This window comes from Mustela nigripes, chromosome 8, assembly GCF_022355385.1.
Source record: "Mustela nigripes isolate SB6536 chromosome 8, MUSNIG.SB6536, whole genome shotgun sequence".
NCBI classification, from domain to species: Eukaryota; Metazoa; Chordata; class Mammalia; order Carnivora; family Mustelidae; genus Mustela; species Mustela nigripes.
The window spans coordinates 20,497,382-20,517,088 of record NC_081564.1 but is presented as its reverse complement, the minus strand read 5'-3'; the positions used below and the strand labels follow the sequence as shown (position 1 = coordinate 20,517,088).

General features: G+C 40.5%; 1 protein-coding gene across 2 annotated transcripts in view; it reads left to right on the top strand.

The window, feature by feature from the left end:
- PITPNB (phosphatidylinositol transfer protein beta) overlaps nt 1-19,288 on the top strand; it is a 63,755-nt gene extending 44,467 nt beyond the window's left edge. Inside the window, exons 9-12 of one of the 2 annotated variants that reach the window (XM_059408716.1) lie at nt 10,517-10,627; nt 12,465-12,587; nt 15,961-16,046; nt 17,237-19,288. In XM_059408716.1, coding sequence (XP_059264699.1) covers nt 10,517-10,627; nt 12,465-12,587; nt 15,961-16,008 — 282 coding nt within the window. In that variant the 3' untranslated portion in view covers nt 16,009-16,046; nt 17,237-19,288. The remainder of the gene's footprint in view (nt 1-10,516; nt 10,628-12,464; nt 12,588-15,960; nt 16,047-17,236) is intronic. The other variant, XM_059408715.1, reaches the window with a different exon arrangement.
- Nucleotides 19,289-19,707: the final 419 nt, after the last annotated feature.

Genomic DNA, 19,707 nt, shown 5'->3' with positions numbered 1-19,707 from the left:
ATATATAGGGTTTAGAACTACCCGTGATTTCAGGCCTCCACTGGGGGATTTTGCAGCATACTCCCCACGGATAAGGAGGACCTGCTAAATTATACCATCTGCTTACTCCTCTCAAGGAAAATAAAGAGTAGAAAGGATGATGGTAACTGGCAATTCAGCATGTAGAAAACTGTGGACTGACTTGATCTTGATCTTCTCGGCGGCTCCTGTCTCCGGCAGGCCCAGTTTGTCAGTAATTGTACTCCTTATGGCACTGCGGGCAGCACTGGGTGATAGTTGCAGATTTCTGTGCTTCTGAAATAGGAGAGAAGGCAAGGAATACATGGTAATTAGGGCAAAAAGGATGAAGAAATCCCGTTCTGGACCCACTTACCCCAGTGTGTGTGTGTTGGAATGTTCCTGTGTCAGAGCTGCTTTGTAGCTCTGCAGCTGCTTGAGAGGCCTTCCAAGTGCCATCTCACCCTCACTCTTCAGTCTCCCTTCCTGTGGCCCCTCGGGAGAAACTCCCCTTATAGGAACATATTCATAAGTCTCGTCAGCACTAAGTGCAAACTCTGTGATCTCTTTGAAACTTTTCCTTACTTATCCCACACTGGGGTGTTCTTTTGACCTATTGCAGTATTTACTGTTTGTCTGTACCAGACTGGAGAGTGGAAAAGAAACTTCTCCTTTGGTGCCAGGCACTATGCAAGGTCGTGTTTAATCTTCACGACCTTCCTGTGGGGTATATATTATATAGATGAGAAACTTGGTCAGAGAAACACAGTTAATAGCTGTAGGAGAAACAGCAGGATGTCTCCCATTTCTGTAGCACTTGATTGAGGGCTTGGCACAGAGATGTTTAGAGACATAGCAGTTTCTGACTCAGAAGCCCATGACTCCCCAATCACCAGTGTATCTTTTATGCCCTGTTGCCTCAGGGCACTTGTATGGCTCTCTGTATTCATGGTATTTGCCAGGTATCAGTTGTATGTTTCCAGTGGTCAGGGAGTCTGTGGGTGAAATCCATTCCCTTATCCCATATGTTACAAGTTGTGAGTTCAATAACTCAATCCTAGCTCTGGGTCTTGGTTTCCACATCTCTGAAATGGGAAGGATGTTATAACTGCCTCAGAAGGTTGTTGCCAGGACTGAACGAAGTAAGGAATGTCATATTCCCAGCGGAGAGGAAGCTTTGGTCTTTAGGAATGAAAAGCCTCATCATACCTAGGGGTTGATTACATCTATGTATAAGATACCCTGTTTATGACACAGTTATTCTTGGTCTCTGTCTAGTCTCTAGGGCTTCCCTCATTCTAGTATCTGGGAGTTGTCAAACTCTTCTTGACTCACCTATCCATACCCTTTATGGTTATGCGTATTTAATGAGTGCTTGGCTTGGGTCAGCCATAAAGCAGAGGCTGCATAAAGTCGAGGGAGTCTTTGCTAGCAGAGGATCATGGAGATGCCAGGGAATAGATTTTCATATTTTCTGATTGGGCAATAGATATTCATATTTTCCAATTTCCAGGTTCCCTCTCCCCCCGTGGTATGATACATACCTTTTATTTTTTGAAAACTTCAGGCCCAGAGATGTTGGCCTTAGTTATATATTTATTTTTCCTCTGAAAAGATAATTTTTTAAAAGTCCGAGTACATGAATTCTGTTTTGTTAAGTAGTGTTCAACATTTAAGTGCTTAGTAATAGAATGATTTATAACCTGATAAAGATTTTTACTTCAAGGTAGATTTGTGCATTTCTTATGGATTTAAATGTTTATTTTGTTATAGCACTGCATGTACATGCGTGTGTATGTGCACATGCTTTGGTTTCGTTTTGGTTTTGAGGGCTTTGTGTGTATTAAATCATGGGTATGACTGCTTATTCTAATGGCTTATCAAAAACAACATACATTTGGATTCCTTTAGCTTTCCAGTTTACCTCCTCCGAACTGAAGAGTTGTCATTTTAGCAAATTGAAATACCATCTTTGAAGATTATAGTGTCATTTTAATTCTATGGCAAGGCCTCATTTCTTTCTTCATTTAATCCAGACTCCTCATGAAGACTTAAGCTTCTGTGTCTACATATATAGATAGTTGATAATTAGGCCTCTATAGGAGGCTTTGCCAAAGTATCTGGCCCTTAGAGTACTTGACATGTCTCAAAAGAGTCATCTTGCGTCTGAACATTGAGGTACAGGGGATCAGGTCAAATGAAGGTACTGGTCTAGAAATTGGGATTTTTATGTTATCTTATATGTGTATTACGTGCTCTATCTAACCATAAAGACATGTCATGTTAATGTTCTAATTCCACTCTGGAGCAGAAGCTCTGGCAGTTGGAGCTTTCACAGCATTATGTTATGCTGTTTACCTGCTCAGTCCTGCTTCAGACTCATTTTAGAATTACCAGAGAGCCTGTTCTGGATCCTTCAAGCTAGTTGGATGGTAGCCATCTTTGTGGGTTATAGGGCCGCTAATTTGTTCCCTGCCCTGCTACCAAGACTCCTTTCTCCTTCCGCCTCATATCTGTGGAAAGAAGTGGGAACCTTGCTTGTCAGTGGCCTAAAGTAAAGATACCTCAAGGTCCTGTTGGTCAGGGATGGGAAGAATGGAAGTGGGGTGAGGGAGAAGTTACAGTTCAGTTGTGGAAATCTCTTTGAGATAGAGGTTGGTGAGAACATAGCCCAGAGAGTCCTCAGGAGGCTGATGAGCACTGACAGCCCCCCCAAGGAGGGAGACTGAGGGTGCTCTCCTGAGGTCCTCATCTAGACATCACTGTGAGTTCCAGGAAGGATGTTTAAAACATGTTCCCTCCCTAGAGTCTCACTTTCAAAAATTTATAGTGGGTGACATAAAGATGCTTAATAATTAGTTTCTGGTTAGACCACATGTGGATTATGTATAATAAAGCAGACCTTAAAACATGGCTGTTTTGTTTGTTGAGCATCTGGTTTGGAAAATAGATATTTTTGTTTTGTTTTGTTTTTTAAGATTTTATTTATTTGACAGAGACACAGGGAGAGAGGAACACAAATAGGAGGAGCGGGAGAGGGAGAAGCCAGCTTTCCGTTGAGCAGGGAGCCTATGCGAGGCTTGATCCCAGGACCTCGGGATCACAACCTGAGCCAAAGGCAGGCGCTTAACAACTGAGCCAACCAGGCACCCCGGAAACTAGGTTTTTAATACATTGTAAAATATAAGTAACACTTGGTATGTATGAATTATTTAATATCTACAGAGGACACCAAAAAAGCTGTTCCAGGTCTTCAAGAAGCTGAGTGCCCCAGGAGTGATACATGATTAGTTCTCACCTTATCTTGGACACTGAATGCCTTTGTTATCAGGCAGCACCAAAGGATTCAGGCTTGGACAGATGGAGTGTCTTACTTGAGTTCGAGAGGTGACTTGACAGGATGGGCCCCTTGCAGAGTTCTCACTGACGCTGTCAGGGACGATGTTTTCTTCATGGGTATTATCTGAAGGGTGAACTTGTGGTTTTGCTTGTATATAGTGTCACTCCTAGAGTAATTGGCCACAAGCATGAAGGACATGTCAGAGTTCTGATTAGCACAACGGGTGTGAGTGACTACAAAAATACGAAGTTTGGAGACATGGAAAATGTGACTGACTGCCTTGCCCAAGGAAGGAGGCTTTCCTTTTTATTTTCATTTTGCCTATTTTCATGAAACTAGTTTAACCTGTGATTAGTTTCATCTTTTGAACTTTGATTTCACATTTGCTTACTCCATTTAACATTTCCCATTTGCCCAGTCAGTTAGGAATCTTCCACTTCTGAACCCTACTGAAGGCCTTTGTTGGTGACCTTTCTCATGGTACTTTTTGTGTTCATGACGGGGTACTGGTTTATGTGCTCACCCTGTCTTCCTTCCCCACCTCCTTTGTCCCCTTGTATACACTGAGTTTTCAGCCATAGGCTCTGTGTCTTCTGACCTACTTAATATGGTGCACTGCCTAGCACAGAGGTTTGCTCCTGGGAGAGGCTTAGTAAGTATTTGCTGGATTCAGGTTAACTGCCTTAAGGCAAATAAAACACAATCAAATGTTGGACTTGCTCTATACTTACAAAGAATATAATGCCCACTGTAGGTATATCCCAGTGGCTACCAAAATCTAAACAAAACTGAGGGAATGGTATGGCTGAGTGAGGAATTGGGTTTTGCTTGAGTTTTGCTACACATACTTCACATATATTCTGTAATCTTCTGTTGATATTTACTGATGCATGCACTGGCAACAGCCCCAGCAGTGTATTTATTTTTAACTTTCTAAGTGAAATCTGGGTTGGAAACTTAACATTAGGAAATCAACAGTTGAAATTGAGCATTCAGATTGTCTAAAATTGAAAAATTAAAATATGAAGACAATGTGAGCCTACCAGAAACGCCTGTGTCCTTCCAAAGTATTAACTCTGATTAACTGTAGCACATACCAATTCCATCTTCATCCCGACGCATTTTAGGTAGGAAAAAGTGTGTGGAGTTGCCATGTAGCATGGAACTATAAGAGGACCACATTTTCAGAAAATGAGTTCCCAGAATGCCTTTGGGTTTGTTTTGTTTTTTTTCTAATTGTCTTTTACATTTGTTTATATTTGTTTGTCACAGATACAAGAAACTAGTTCTTATGAATAACGTGGCCTGATTGCTCACCATTCCAGTCACACACGCTGTGTTTTGTTTAGTTCTGTTGCGTGGCTCCAGTATACATTCCTCTCCCTCAGGCTCAGTCCGCATACCTCAGAGTAACCTAATACGCGTTGTTAAATTAAAAACACAATTTGAGTTTGGGGGTTTCATTTATGGTTAGAAACATGAAATGTAAGGAATTTAGTGAATACACAAACTAAATACAATTTTGGAAGCGTTTTCACAGCTAGCTTGTGCTTGCTGTTTTACAGATGAAATTTAAATTATGTCGAGATGAGTCATAATTTGGGGTTCTTCAGTTAGCTCAGGGTTTTTATTTAAAACTTGTGACTGTTCTTGTCTTTTGGTGACCAACCAGTCTGTACATTTTATTTTCAACTGCTCTTTTAAATTTTCATGCTTTAATCTATATACAACTCATATTTGTCAGTGAAATAATTGTTTTTACTTCTAGATTTAGGAAAGAGTGAATCCTGTCTTTCTTTAAGTTTGGAAATGTTAAGTTTGGGTTATGTTGGAATGTGGTGAATGATCTGAATTTGGATTTTGGCTTTATTTGCCTTGGGTTTTTTTGTTTGTTTGTTTGTTTTTGTTTTTTGTTTTTTGTTTTTTAACCTGATGGAAGAGGAAAGAGAAAACATTTGTATTGTTTAAGGCTAGAGAGGAAGCTCTGCTCGGCCCCAGTGAGCCTCCTGAGAGCTGAGCAGACAGACTGGAACTCCTTTGGGTTCTCTGGATCCTAGAACATTCCTCTGAATGTGGAGGCCCAAGTATTTTCCCTGTTGAGATAGTTTACATTTTAAAAATTACACATTTTTCACAAGAATATTCCTAATAACTTCGAAGAGTATATTTTATTCTGCATGTGTACCTCATTTTTACTTTAGAAGTTTAAGATTAGGAAAAATGTAGTATGGACTGGACTGAAGTTAGATATTTAAATCTTAATTTAGCTTTTAGCTTGATTTTGTGTAGCTTTTATTTATTAAACATCAAAATGAAAAGAAGCAGGAAAACATTTAGATTGTTTATAGTCAAAGAAGAATGAAGATTTGAACTAGTACCCAAGGCAATTTAGGGCAAAATAATTCTTTGTCCTGGGGCACCTGGGTGGCTCAGTGGGTTAAGCCGCTGCCTTCGGCTCAGGTCATGATCTCAGGGTCCTGGGATCGAGTCCCGCATCGGGCTCTCTGCTCAGCAGGGAGCCTGCTTCCTCCTCTCTCTCTCTCTCTCTCTGCCTGCCTCTCTGCCTACTTGTGATCTCTGTCAAATAATTAAATAATCTTAAAAAAAAAATTCTTTGTCCTAAAATGCTCAGCTTAGGGCAAAAACTTCTGTAGTGTATTTTTGAAGCATAATTTTTTTCTTATTACAAAATGATATATATTAAGTTTTGAAAATAAAGAATTATACACAGAAGAAAGTAAAAATCAATTAGTGTTTCACCATTTAAGTATTGCTATTTATTATATTTCCTGATTTATGTAGTTTTGTTAAGTGTTTATGCCATGCACAGATACCTGTTTCTGTTCAGATTATGTCTTTTTTAAAAAATGAACGTTCTTTAAAAAGATGGTTTTTAGTGGCTGGCTGCACAGTAACCCATTGTTAAGTCCAGGTTTTTGCGATTATAAATAAATCTGTAGTGTTTTTCCTTACCTGATGAACTGGGATACATTTCTGAAAGTGGAATTGCCGAGTTAAAAGATACGTGGTATACATAGGAAATGAACAGCTTTAAGGCTCTGTAATGATGTGGGGTCAGATCTTACCCCAAGAAGATGGTGCCAAAAGTATCATTTCAGCTTTTACTTAACCACATCTAGAAAATTTCTCTATTTTTGGTTTCACCATTAAGTATGGGAACCTTTTTTTTTTTTTTTTAAGTGATCCCTACACCCAATGTGAGGTTCGAACTCAGGACCCCAAGACCAAGAGTCACATGGTCTTCCAACAGAGCCCACCAGGTGCCCCTAAGTGTGGAGACTTTTTAAGTCATTTTTTAATTTAACCATTAGTCTTAAGGCCATACATAGCTCAAATTAAGAGGAGAATTGCAGGAGTCATTTTAAGAGCTGAGACCTTGACTGTTGTATATATTAATAATGAGAAAAACACAACTTCTGTGTTCTCAGCTCGCTCTTCTGGTTATTTGAGGTTATGTGCCTCATGCTGTAAGGTGTTGATACTACAGAGAATTAGGCCAAGAGATAAAGGCAGCAGGCTCTTCATTTGCTTGTATGTTCTTTAATTGGTACATACTTCCCCAATTTTTCTTCTAATAACTACTTAACAACTTTCATGGAAAACAAAAAGCCAGTGAGACTGGAATACACATTTTAGATCTAGGGAAGATAGTTCAGAGAACAGGTTCTTTTTGTCCCCCACTTAAACTAAATTTTATAGATGAGTATTAGTTTGTAAATTACCAGTATTACCTTAATTGATTTGAACAGACTGCCAGAGTCACTAGATAGAATGTGAGAAACAGACTTAGGTAATTGTTGAAGTCCTGTGTGTCCTGCTCTTGGATCCCAAGTGTGGTATGGACATATTTGTATTAAATTTAGTTTACTCTTTAACTAGAACCATGCTTCATCCCACTGCTTTTATAAAATGGTAAGAGAATTCTGAGGAGTTGGTGTTCTGCTGAAAACAACCAAGGATTTTGGTTAGCACAAGGTGTGCAATGATTTGGAGTTTTGGAACGAAGCCATCAGCCGCCCGTAATTAATAGGACCTTGGAATGTTCCATCTGGAAGTTATCTTAGGGGTAATGAGTGGTGCATCAGAGGTTCTCAGCCGTGGAGGGAATTTAGCCCAAGTGCATGGGCAGGAGGATATTGCACTAAGCCCATTATAGAATAAAGTGCAAAATTAAAATGTTAAGACAGGCCATCAGATGTCAAGGACATGTGCTTACTGCCTGTAGCACTGGGCCACCCCTGACCCTGGACTAAGTAAGTTCACTCATCCTTGCTTTTAGTATCCTATCAGTGGAGGATGAAAAGTTGAACCTTTCCTTTTACTGACTGAGAAATAAGGCCCAGAGAGGTTAAGGATCCTACCTGCCTTCCATAGGAAGTTACCTTGCATAATGGGAACTGCAACCCATGTCCCCCTAGTCTTACTACTGTTTAACAGGTATTTAAGTACTATATTCTTCATATCCAAAATTGTGTTTCATATGAAGGTTTTCAGTGACACTCTTTGGATTAGAGAGTACCTCAACATTGGCTAATGGCTTATTGGAAAAATGACCTGTGAAAGACCAGTCTTGTGATCATTTCAGTGAGGCTGGTCATTCAGAAGCTAGTTGTGTGGAAGGCTGGCTGGCTACTTCCACACACAGAAGCCCAGCTGAAGTGCATGGGACCAGCAGGCTAGGGAGGGGGAGGGGGAATTGCAAATATGTTTCAGGCCAGGGCATCTCTTCTGGTAGAGCTCATTAGCACCAAGGATAGTGGTTTTATTGTTATTTATGCACATGTAATGACTCTCGTCTCTATTGGCCACTTTTGTGACCTCTTAACAACACCTAGCATGGATAGAGTTGTAAATGACACCCTCTTAATACTTGCTGAATTAAACTTGTTCATAAAGTATATGGGATTGTATATGTATGGGTGTATATATACACATCTGTGCTGAATTTTAACATTAGTACTCTTTTATGGCAGGGGAAATAGAGCTCAGCTAACCAAATTCTTCTGTTGACATAGAACTCACCTGTACAAGGACAGTTTGCTGTATATATCATGTTTTCATTTAAATGCTAATGGTGCTACCTCACTGATTTAATCCACGTACCAGCTCATTAATAGGATGAAATGTTTTGACAGAAGAGATTCCCTGAGAAAAGTTGATCAATCATGCAGGACTCTATAGAACATGGAGTCATATTAATAATAATACCAGGAAAGAATTTTTTCATCTATCCAGTCTTTAGAATTCACTTGGAACTGGGACATTATTGTGGATTTGGGGGGAAATGTGGTCTGGGGCTATGGTTGCATAAATGAAGAATAATTTTGAGGTTTAGACTATGACTTAGAAATTCATGATTTTTTTTTAAGAGTAGGTACATATAGTTGAATGGAACAAATATTTGCCACAGCAATGAACCTCCTGAAAGTGGGATGTGCAGAGGGGTTGCAGCTAACAGAAAGGGACAGCGGCACACAGTGTAACCAGTGCTGGCACTGCAGTGTCTTGAGTGTGGGGTGAAGCTGAGAACAGTGGTGAAGAAGGGGGAAAAGCCCTTCCTTATAAAAAAAGACTGCTTTCTCTTTTCACTCAATAGTTCAGTGTTTATAAAAAGTGCCCCCACATGACTTTGTACTCTTTTGAGAAGTTTTATTTAAAATTGTTTTGCAAACTCAAACTGGTTATTCCTACTCTTACGAAAGAATAAAGGAGAGTGAGAAGTAATATGTATTAAGCTCTGGAGTTTTCCCAGCTAAGCATGGAGCTCACACTGTTTTACTTAGTCTTCACAAGAGGGTCCTGAGACATAGCTTTCATCCTGTAAGTACACCGGCCCTGGGGCTTTACCAGTTTACCAAATAGTTCTTTCCTCAGACCATACCTGCAGTCCTCTCTGCAGTCTGTGATCCTTTGACACACACCTCCTTTCCATGCACACCATCCGGACCGGCATGAGCCCGTCCCAGGTACTGTTCTGGCTCAGCCCAGGAGGCTTTTGGTCTCCTGCATGCACCTTGCAAGACCCACATGAAGCTCCCTCCTTAACCCTTCCCTCAAACTTGCTGGTGCATTGAACTTGCCGCAGCCGCAGCCGCAGCCGAAGCCTTACTCAGTTTCACAGAAATGGGCGGTAATACAGATTGCAGTCCCCTGCCGAGTTTTTACAATAGAAATTTCACAGTTTGCCCCAAAACCCAGAAAGAACAATGAGCACCTGCACCTAGATTCACCAGTTGTTAGCACTTCACTGTCCCCTCTCCACTTCTCTTCCCTCCTTCCCTCTCCTCCTCTCTCTACACAAATGTATTGCATATTTCCAAGATTTTTGGCTGAACCGAGGTTGACATAATCTGAAGTTCTAAATTCTAATTGCTTTTTAGTATTTTTCTGAAAGTACATTATAGACATTATATTTTACTTCTTTTGTCTCTTTTAATCCGGATAACCCCCCACCTCTCTCCCTTGTTCCTTTTTTTAAATAGCCCCCCCACCTTTTTTTTTTCCTTTCTTTCTCTCTTTTTCTTAACCATAACAACTCTTGGTTTGATTCCCTGACTTTGCCATTTGCCATTTAAACTACGAGGTGTGACCATTTGTAGAAATTCAAGTCATGCTGTATGGGACTGTCTTCAAACACTTGGTCATTGGAGATCATTCCTCCTGCTTGCCGTGCCCCTTTTCAGATTGCCCTTGCAGGGACGATACCTCAGTTAACAAACAGTGCCACTCCCTGTGCCTGTGTTAGAAGACAAGACAGCTACACTTTGCGATCGTTCTTCATGGTGCCTCAGCACATCCATGGCGGGAGTGCGATAATGGTGTTAGGAGAACCCTGCCATATCCGAGTTCACTGTTGACACTATATGGATAGAATTTGGTATTTAATATGAAATCTGAACAGGGTAATTTGAGGCAGCACAATGCACCTATTAAACTGCAGAGCCAGGAAGTAACTTCGTCTGTGGAAGGAGGGTTTGCAGCAGGGGAATACCGCTGCTTTTGCTAAAATGATTTTGAATTTCCAAATACCCAAATTAAACACATAAGAGATTGTACTTTTCTTCATGTATGTCTGTGATGTTGTTACATAGCAGTCAATTTTCATCAAAATATAAATATCTAAGTCACGATTTCTCCTTTTCAATTTTCTTCATCTAGAAGGAACTGGCAAACAACCCTGACTGTCCTCAGATGTGTGCTTATAAGCTGGTGACCATCAAATTCAAGTGGTGGGGACTCCAAAGCAAAGTAGAAAACTTCATTCAGAAGGTAAAGGGCTGTTCAAAATGCAGTGACTTAAATTAGGTAGCTGTTAATGGGATATTTTCTGTTAGCACTGCTTTTTCTCACTTATGAGGTAAAAATTATTGCCTCTGTATAATTCCTCTTGTGTTTCTTTTATTCTCCCTAGAAACAGCAAAGACAGATGCCAGCAGGTTTTAAGGGGCTTTCTTTGGGGAAGAGCATAGGAGTTTTTTGTTCCAAGTGCTTTTCCAGTGGTTTGCCCAGCTGTTCTGCAGACAATGCTTTCTGCATACCGTATGTCCCCAGTGGGACCTACTGTCCTTGCATTGGCTGGAGGGAGAGGCCAGGCCTTCCCTGGTGAGGGGCTCCTTTGTCCTAGCTCAGCTGGGCCCCCACTCACACCCCAACCCGAATCTCTCTCTTGACACACTTTTTTACATACTTGGCACTTTCTCATGGGATGTTTTCTTTAGAGGTCCTTACTGGGAATAGTTCCCCTTTGAACCTAGGGTGACAGAATCTGAGGGTCCAAATTCTGATTACCTCTTTTTTGTGTCTTCTTTATTAAAGTGAGAGTAACATGGACAATTTGATCTAGAAAGAGGGGAGAATTGGAGCTCTGTAAATACATACACATGTTGAAAACACATAGGGAATATGAAAAGTTTCTTCGGTGTCTACTTTTCCTATAGTGTAGTATATTTTTTCTGTTACCATTATTAAGAAACCCCTGGTATACCTCTGAACCCACAACTGCTCATGTTTGTTCCACCATAACTTTTCTACTGTTAAGCTGGAACTGCTCTGACATTTTTTTTTTTTTTTTTTTTTTTTTTTTAAGAAGGGTCCTAATGTGCTGGAAACTGTGATTACTCTTGGGCCTGCTTACAGCTGGCCCACGATAGGCACTCTATAAATGTTGGCTTCCGTCCTTCCTCTTGGATCACAGTAATAGATTAACAATCTAGTTCGTCACACGTGTAATTGATGAAGTCCCTTCTGTTCGTGGAAAAAAATTATATAGTTGAAGATAGTCCAAAAGTATTAAAGTACTCACTGTTCAGTGCATTTTTTTCTCTTCTTGGGAAAATTTTGTAAAATTTAAATAATGCAGCAATTAAAACCACATTATATACCTGGTTGTGTGTGTGTAACATGGGAGTATAAAAATTGATGGAGAGTGCTTAATAATTCTTTTTTTAAAGATTTTATTTATTTGAGAGAGAATGAGAGAGGGAGAGAGAAAGCACGAGAGGTGGAAGGGTGCAGAGGGAGAAGCAGACCCCTGCTGAGCAAGGAGCTTGATGCGGGGCTCAATCTGGAAATCCAGGATCATGACCTGAGCTGAGGGCAGTCACTGAACCAACTGAGCCACCCATGCGCCCCTGTGTGTAATAATTCTTGATTTAGATAAACATTCCAAAGAACCAGGATTCTTTAATTTCAGTACACATTATAGTCTACCTCATAGTATTTCTTTGCATTGCAGAGAAGAATGACCATGTATGGTCTTATAGTAGAAGGAATCGAGTTGACCTTTGGTCACTGAGATATAGAAAAAGGTAAAAATAGGTCAGGTCTAGCAGGAGTTGATGTGGGATCAGAATGTGCACACCATGGTTTTTTCAGTTCTTGATAAATTGTGCTGCCTTTGCAAGGAAGGATTGTTTCACATTTCACAGGGAGATTTTTCTTTTTCATTTGTTTTACAAAATGGTAATGGGATGGAACTAAAGATTTTTACTAGTCGACAAAGTGGTCTTTTCAAACCAGGTGTATGGGTTAATTGGGACATAGAAAGTTAGTATGTTAACGATCTTAGATTTTTGCTGTCTTACACTACTTTTCTTTTTTTTTAAAGCAAGAGAAAAGAATATTTACAAACTTTCATCGCCAGCTTTTTTGTTGGATTGACAAGTGGATTGATTTGACAATGGAAGACATTAGGAGAATGGAGGATGAAACTCAGAAAGAACTAGAAACAGTAAGACTTCCCCTGTTTGTGGAAATTCTCTCATTTCCCCTTTCTAAAACTGTGTGCGTGCTGAGTGTAGACTTAGGATTAAGAAGAATGTCATTAAAAGCTGTTTTTTAATATTTACCCTCATCAAAATCAGTTTTCTTAGACACTAACATCCCTCGCATGTTCTTATTTCTCTTTTCTTGAGCATCTTCCGTGAAAGTAGACTAGAGCTTTATTGATCTAGAGTTGGTTACCCGTAAAGTGGTTCTGTATTCTTTGTCATGCATTAGCTCTCTCTTATGGTTCATAGTCCTTTTAGGCACTCACTTTATCAGACCAAGTTGCCTTTGGCTCCTATCACTGAAAGTTACTGATGTTAGCATAGTAAGTCGTACTTCCCTCTTCTATGGAAAAGATAAGCGTGGCCATATTGTCCCAGATGCCAGAAATGCCTCCTTCCCTGCAGCTAGCACTGAATCCTTAGCTCTTCATAAGCTTTAGGCCGAAATGGAGGTGATGCTTGGGCTGGAGGTCAGCATGCCATGTTTCACAGTTAAAACCTGCCCTAGCTTCTGCCCACCACCAATGAGCAGGGCAGGCCCTATGTCCTGTGAGCGCCCCCTTTCTGCCAGGGTTAGATTCTTCCCACTTCATCTTAGAAGTGTCTGGTTTTGTTTTTGCTCTGAGCTGCACTGCTTTTCAGTTGAAAGTAAGGCCCTCCTGGGGGGAAGTGAACCCAAGGAATGTCCGGGATAGGCTAGTGGTTTCCATGCAGTCATCCAGAGTCCCGCCAGCAGTCCCAGTTTTGGAAGCCCTGCAGACGGAGTGTTTGACAAACGCCTGTGTGTGAGGCAGGACCCCCACTTAATCACAGGAGAATGGCAGCAAATCAGGTTCTTTGGCACAAAAGGCAATCTATTTGTCTGGCACACAGCATTATAAAGAATCTGTGTTTAAAATTGCTTACTTTTGGTGATTACAGCAGATCTGCTTCTAATTAGCTTTATACAAACCTTCTGAGAGGACTAGGACATATTTTCTTTATAAGGCAATAAAATGTTTTAACCTTATCTTATGCAGAAAGTAAACTTTCGGCAGTCTCCAACTTATGAATGGATTTTGTTCCAAAGTTTTAAGTTGACTTTTTGGAATTTGGGATATGTTTTACCATGGAGACAACATTATAAATTGGAGTTCGGTTTCTAGGCCAGACAATAGAAGCCTCTTTGACCTCCATTTCTCATACTAATAGTATGACTCTGAGTTCTGGATCGCAGGAGTAGAGCGATAGAATGGCAAGCGTGGAGGGCTCTCCCTCATCCCCTTAGTTTTAGGCTGGCCGCTAATATTTAAACCAGCAAGAGTAAGTCATGGATACTTCCTTTTTCCCCTTGTCCGTCTCCCATTTCTGTCTCTCCTTTGTCAAGAGTCCAGTGCTTCCCTAAGAAGCACCCCTTCTCCTACCCAGTTTTAGTCCCTTTTCCCTTGTCTTGCCTGATTCTGCTCCCTCTAGGTGCTTCAGGCTCCAGAGATACCTGTCAGCTGTCCCCAGCCCCCCTGAGCAGCTAGGGGCATGGTGACCATGCTCATTCCTACTACATTCATGGCATAGCCTTGGTATCTTCAAAAAGGATTTGCCAGTGTTGATAAAACAAAACATACTTATTTTTCTTGGTTTGAACTCTCAAAGAGGAGTTTTGGTTTTGGTTTTGATTTTTTTTTTTAATATTTTATTTATTTTGAGAGAGAGTAAGCGTGAGTACAGAGAGGGAGAAGCAGACCCCTGCTGAGAAGGGAGCCCATTGTGGAGCTTGATCCCAGGACTCTGTACTCATGACCTGAGCCAAAGGCAGATGCTCAACGGACTGAGCCCTGTAGGCGCCCCTGGTTTTGAGTTTTGCTCTGAGAGTTCCCAGTTCCCGAGTTCCCAGTTTCAGGACACAGAGCATTCCCAGTGTGAACACAGTGAGTGCCCTGATGAGGTGGGGACGCTTGCTCCCGTCTCTTGACGTGGGCCTGCAGGCTCAACTCTGCTTCTTCATGCAGGTCTGTAATGTAGACCAAGTAGTTACACAGAAGCCCGGTTTATTAGAAGATACCATTGTTGTGCCTGCATGGCTCAGCCCGACTGATTCCCACATGAAAATCGTAGAAATCTTTTGTTGGTTCAGGGTTTGGGGGTATGTGTCAGTTTCTTTTAAGTATTTCCAAAACATTTTAAGGCAATATCAGCATTCTTTGCTGACCATCATAACGTAAAATGCACTTAAGTTACTTTGCTCTGGGTCATTGGGGAGTGCTTTATTCCACATTCACGTTGCTGCTGCTTTGAGCCTTGACAGTTGGTTTGTGAGCATCTTCAGACTCTGGGCAGTAGCATGCCTGCAGGCCACAGCGCCCTACCCAGAAAGCACCTGCCTCATGACGGGGTCTTAACATTTCCAAGTCTTCGCCACCAGAAGTTTCCCCTTTTTCTTGAGGTCCTGTTTCCCTGAGACCTGATGAGAGAGTTTGATACATTGTATTCTCTTCTTAATTCACAAATATTTTAAGACTTGGATTTCGTTCATAAGGGTTTTGGCTCTGGAGAAAAGGAACAGTATCTTGAGACCTTGGGCATGACAGGAATGTCCCTTCCTGGAATCCTAAAGAGAAATATGGGTTTAAGGCTCAGCTGCTAAAGAAGTACCGAGGGTAAACTTAACTGCCTGTTTGTTCACAACTGGCACTTCTGGGGGGGGCGGGGAGAAGTGTTGAGGTTTAGAAGTGTGTTTATTACATCTGTTCCCTTTTCTGTCCATTCTTTTCTGATTTTCTCATTGAGTTTTTTGGAATTGTCTGTGGTCTACTATACGAATGCCTGTCCTTTCTGATGCATCCTTATGTCCTTTGTTTTTTCGTACATTGTTCCTATGCTTGCTTGTTCTTCTTTTTGTCCTCCCTCTTTTAAATAAACTTCCCATGAAGAACTCCTCTCAGGGACTCTAGTCTCGGAAGTAGCAGAGGTGGCTACACCTCGTGTCTTCCTGTCTGGTCCAGGGACTATGAGAATCTGAATCAGACTGTCAGGGCATTTTCTCACATTGTATTAGTGAACAACAGTTCATTTACCCTTGGCTGTCTTTGATAATTTCATACCATCTGCAGGCTTTTGTTTCCTGGATTCAAGAATAGATACACATTTTTTTGTATTGTTGTAAGAAAAGCCTTTTGCAGGATTTAGATAGCCAACATTACGAGAGGGGCTTCAGAACTTCATTCTCAGTGTGTATGTGGTGTTATGAACAGGCAGCAGTTATTCACAATCTTTCCTAGATCCTTTCTTCTGCCTTTGCTTACTAACCCAATTTAGAGTCTGTGATTTCAGCAGCTCATGATTTTATTTTACGTTTAGATGCGTAAGAAGGGTTCCGTCCGAGGCACGTCGGCTGCTGATGTCTAGATGAGTTCCCTGTAGGGTCAGAGACAATATCAAACTGTGTAAGTGAAGACCCGGTAAAAAGAATGTTTAAAAACCAGTACCTTGTTGGTAATGGGTAGTTAACTTGCTGAGCAGAGACTAAGTATTAAATGTGGTTTAATTTTTAGAATTTAAAGAGATAACATATTTTAGAGATTGATATGGAATGCTGAAGTTACTTAGAGTTTTATTCTGTGGAACAGGTTGAATATAGTAATCTCCAGTTAGTGCTTAGTGTTAGGGCCAGAAACCAACTGTCAGGCATACTCATTCATCACGTAGTGTTGTCCTGGAAGCCAGCTGATTCTTCATTGATGGCCAGTTAATTGACCTATTTCTCAGTAGGACCATATGTGGTTAGTAAGGAAATACATAAAAGCATTCTAAACCAAACAGAGCTCCTTCGTCCCATATCAGAAGAGATCCCATACCAGAATCACCTTAGTGATTCATTGTAGTTGAAATTTTTTCTGAACATCTCAGCGTTTTCCTTCATGTTGAATCTTCAGTTACCTTTACAGTTAACTTTAATATGTATAAATATGCTTTGGTTTTCACAATAATATAAAACATTTCTCTGGCTTCATTTCTCTAACATAAATTTATATGCTCAGATAAGAGATAGTCCTTGAGGGGAAACAGGAAAGCAGCATGAGTAAACACAAAGGGACAGTCCACTGCCGCCAGTTGTTACTGTTGAGCTACAGTGTTTATTGAGGAAAAGCACAAGACAAAAAACCACTGTCCTCCCTCACTGTGGTTCTTTGGTGCTCCTTACGTGTGCTACCTGCTCTTTAGTTATCGAATTATCAAACACACGAGAATTGAAGTGTTCAGTTGTGAACACAAGTAGTTGTACAAATGAGAATAAAGGAACTCTGCCAGGATTCCTCCAGATCCCTGTCTTTAAATACAGTGTTCATTTAGAAAAAAAAAATTGTTACTTTTGTTAAGTTCTCCTAAGTTCTGTGACTTACTTCTACTTCCAGTGTATTTTCTCCCTGATGAAACAAAATGTTATGTCACAGTGAGACCAAAATCTTCAAGAGATTAAATTTTTTAAAGTAGTAATTGAGGTACATTTTCTGCCAAAAGTTTTGCCCCGTTGAGGATTTTTTTTTTCTTTTTCTGGAGATGTATGTGACACAATAACATTTTTTGAGTGTCTCTGTGTTTTAACATATTGCCCTGTCTTTCGCTTTTTTTACAGTTACGTAATCAAGGTCAAGTGAGGGGAACAAGTGCAGCCAGTGATGAGTGAAGAAGAATCTGACCAGTATCTTGCAATGTTGATGTTTCCCAGACGTGTGCTTGTGATGATGTACTCACTTGCACAGGTTCCCAACCACGTGTGTATATATGTTTGTGTGTGTATAAATCTGTAGCTGTATATAAAACGCATGTAGAGCTACAGATCAAGATACACATACTTGTGTATATATGTACATACAAACATACTGAAAGGATTAGTACAATTTCTCCAAAGTACTGTACCTATCTTCAGCAAGAATGCAAAAGAAAATATTTTCAATATATATACCTGGAACAGATTTTAATAATTATCAGAGTAATACCATTAATGGACAAATTGACTGCAATGTAATACTAGCTGGTATGTTTCATAAATGTCAAATTGTGGACCAATATATATAGCCTTTTATTACTTTTCTGTTCTTTTAAATCAGCCTCTTACAAATTTTTATTTTAGTCCCATGAGCAACAGACTCCCACAGAAAAATGTATTCAAAATCTTTTGGTATTCCAATGAATCTGGAATGTAAACTTTGAATGTATTTATAACGATTTATTTCGGGATGGTTATTATCTTAAATTCAAATTGGACAGTGTCTATTAGTAAGGAGTATAGTTACCGGCCAATTTTTACTTGTTTGCCCTGAGGGGGAAAAAAAATCCTTAAAAAAAAAATTCTGGTTTTTATTGGATTTTTGTATTTTAAATTTCAAGTATTTTTCTACATCAAACGTAACAAAAATAGAGTTGACGGTTTGTGATTTATAATAAACACTATACAATTTTCAGGCTCCTGTTAGGCAAACAAAGAAATTGATGAAGAAATGAATAGCATCATAGGCTGTAGGAAAACTTGGAAGTAGAGTACTTCCATGGAGTCTTGTTTCTGAAATGACTGTTTTCTGAAATTAGAGCTTGGAAACTATGCAAATGATCTAGATTCCTCACAGCTGACACACTAGAATACAGATAGTGATGACGGTTTTTGTTTTTTGTTTTGTTGGTTTTTTTTTCTCTTTTCATATTGAAAATACACCCTGAGGGGAGGCACTGCCTTTGAGATGGTGGGTAGTGGAATTTCGCCTTTGAGAAAGTGGATCAGAGGCAGGATCAGAGGCAGCTGCAGGCTGGTCTCCTTGCGTGGGAGGTCACCCTGAGGGGCCAGTGCTCTGCCGCCCACGCCCTTGGGGAGGTGCTCTCTACTAGGATGCCATTGGAACCTGTCATGAGTAAGCGTCACGAGCGTGTGGGTTAGCAGCGGCTGCCACCCTGTCCTTCTTCCTTCTTTAAGAAAGGAACCATAACTAGGTAAGATTTTTATCAGCTTTCTCTGTCCAGATCCAGTTTTTCTCCTGTCAGTCGTGGAAGCTTGACTAGAATGATATTGTTGAAGCCTTCCGGTCACAAACTGTCTTCTTTAACCTTTCGTCCCTCCTGCCACACGCTGGTCCCTGTAGTCCTATCACATTTGTAATCTGATTTGCTGACAGTGCTGCCCACCCTGCTCCCCGTTTTCCCACACGCCCTGTGTCCCCACCGCTGTGGTGGCCGCGAGTCAGATGAGGGTGTTGAGGATCACTGCCGCACCGCGATGCCGTTAGCCTTGGCTCCGAGCCCCACATCGCATATGTCCCCTGTGTACTCAGGATCAAGACTGATGTTTACTTTCTGGGCACTGTTGTAAGATAGGTGTTGTCAAAGCATAATCATTGTCTGCAAAGTGTTTGGTGCAAGGAAGATTATTGCTAATTTTGTGAAATAAAGAATCTCGCCCTCTCCTTTTAATGGACTAAACTCTCACTGGCGTCTGTAGCATTGTTGGGAGCTTGGGCGCACATGGAAATCCATGCCCAGTGCACGGATTCTAATGTTTTCCTAACAACTATGGAGATTTGAGGGAATGCGTGGTGAATGTAAAATATCTAGTTTACTTGGCAGTCTCTTGTGTAAATTACAGTAAAACAAAGTAAATGAAATTGAAACAAAAAATAAATTTGATCACAAAATGCCACTTGTGTGCTTGAGTGGTTGTTTCCCCAGTGCCACGTCTGGTTCAGCACACTGCGGACCACTTCTCTGCCTCTCTCTCAAGACAATTTTTGTGCAGCCCTGACGTTCTGGAAAAAATAAAGGAAAAACATGGTTTTTAAAAAATTTTCACTGCAAACTCTTACTCTCGAAATGTGCCTATGCTACACTAACCCGTTACATTTGTTTTCTTAGATAATATTCTGCTATTAAAAGCTAAGGAGAAAACTAAAGCAGGGTTATTATGTCTTAGTGGTCTCAGAGGTTTTTTAAAAATTATGTTTCCAGGGGAAAAATAAGGAAAGCCCATAGTATTTCTAGAAGCACTCAGGATTTTGTTATCAGCCTCTGATTGTTTCAAGATGGGGACTTTTGGTTTGGTTGGGGCGGCGTTTCACCTCT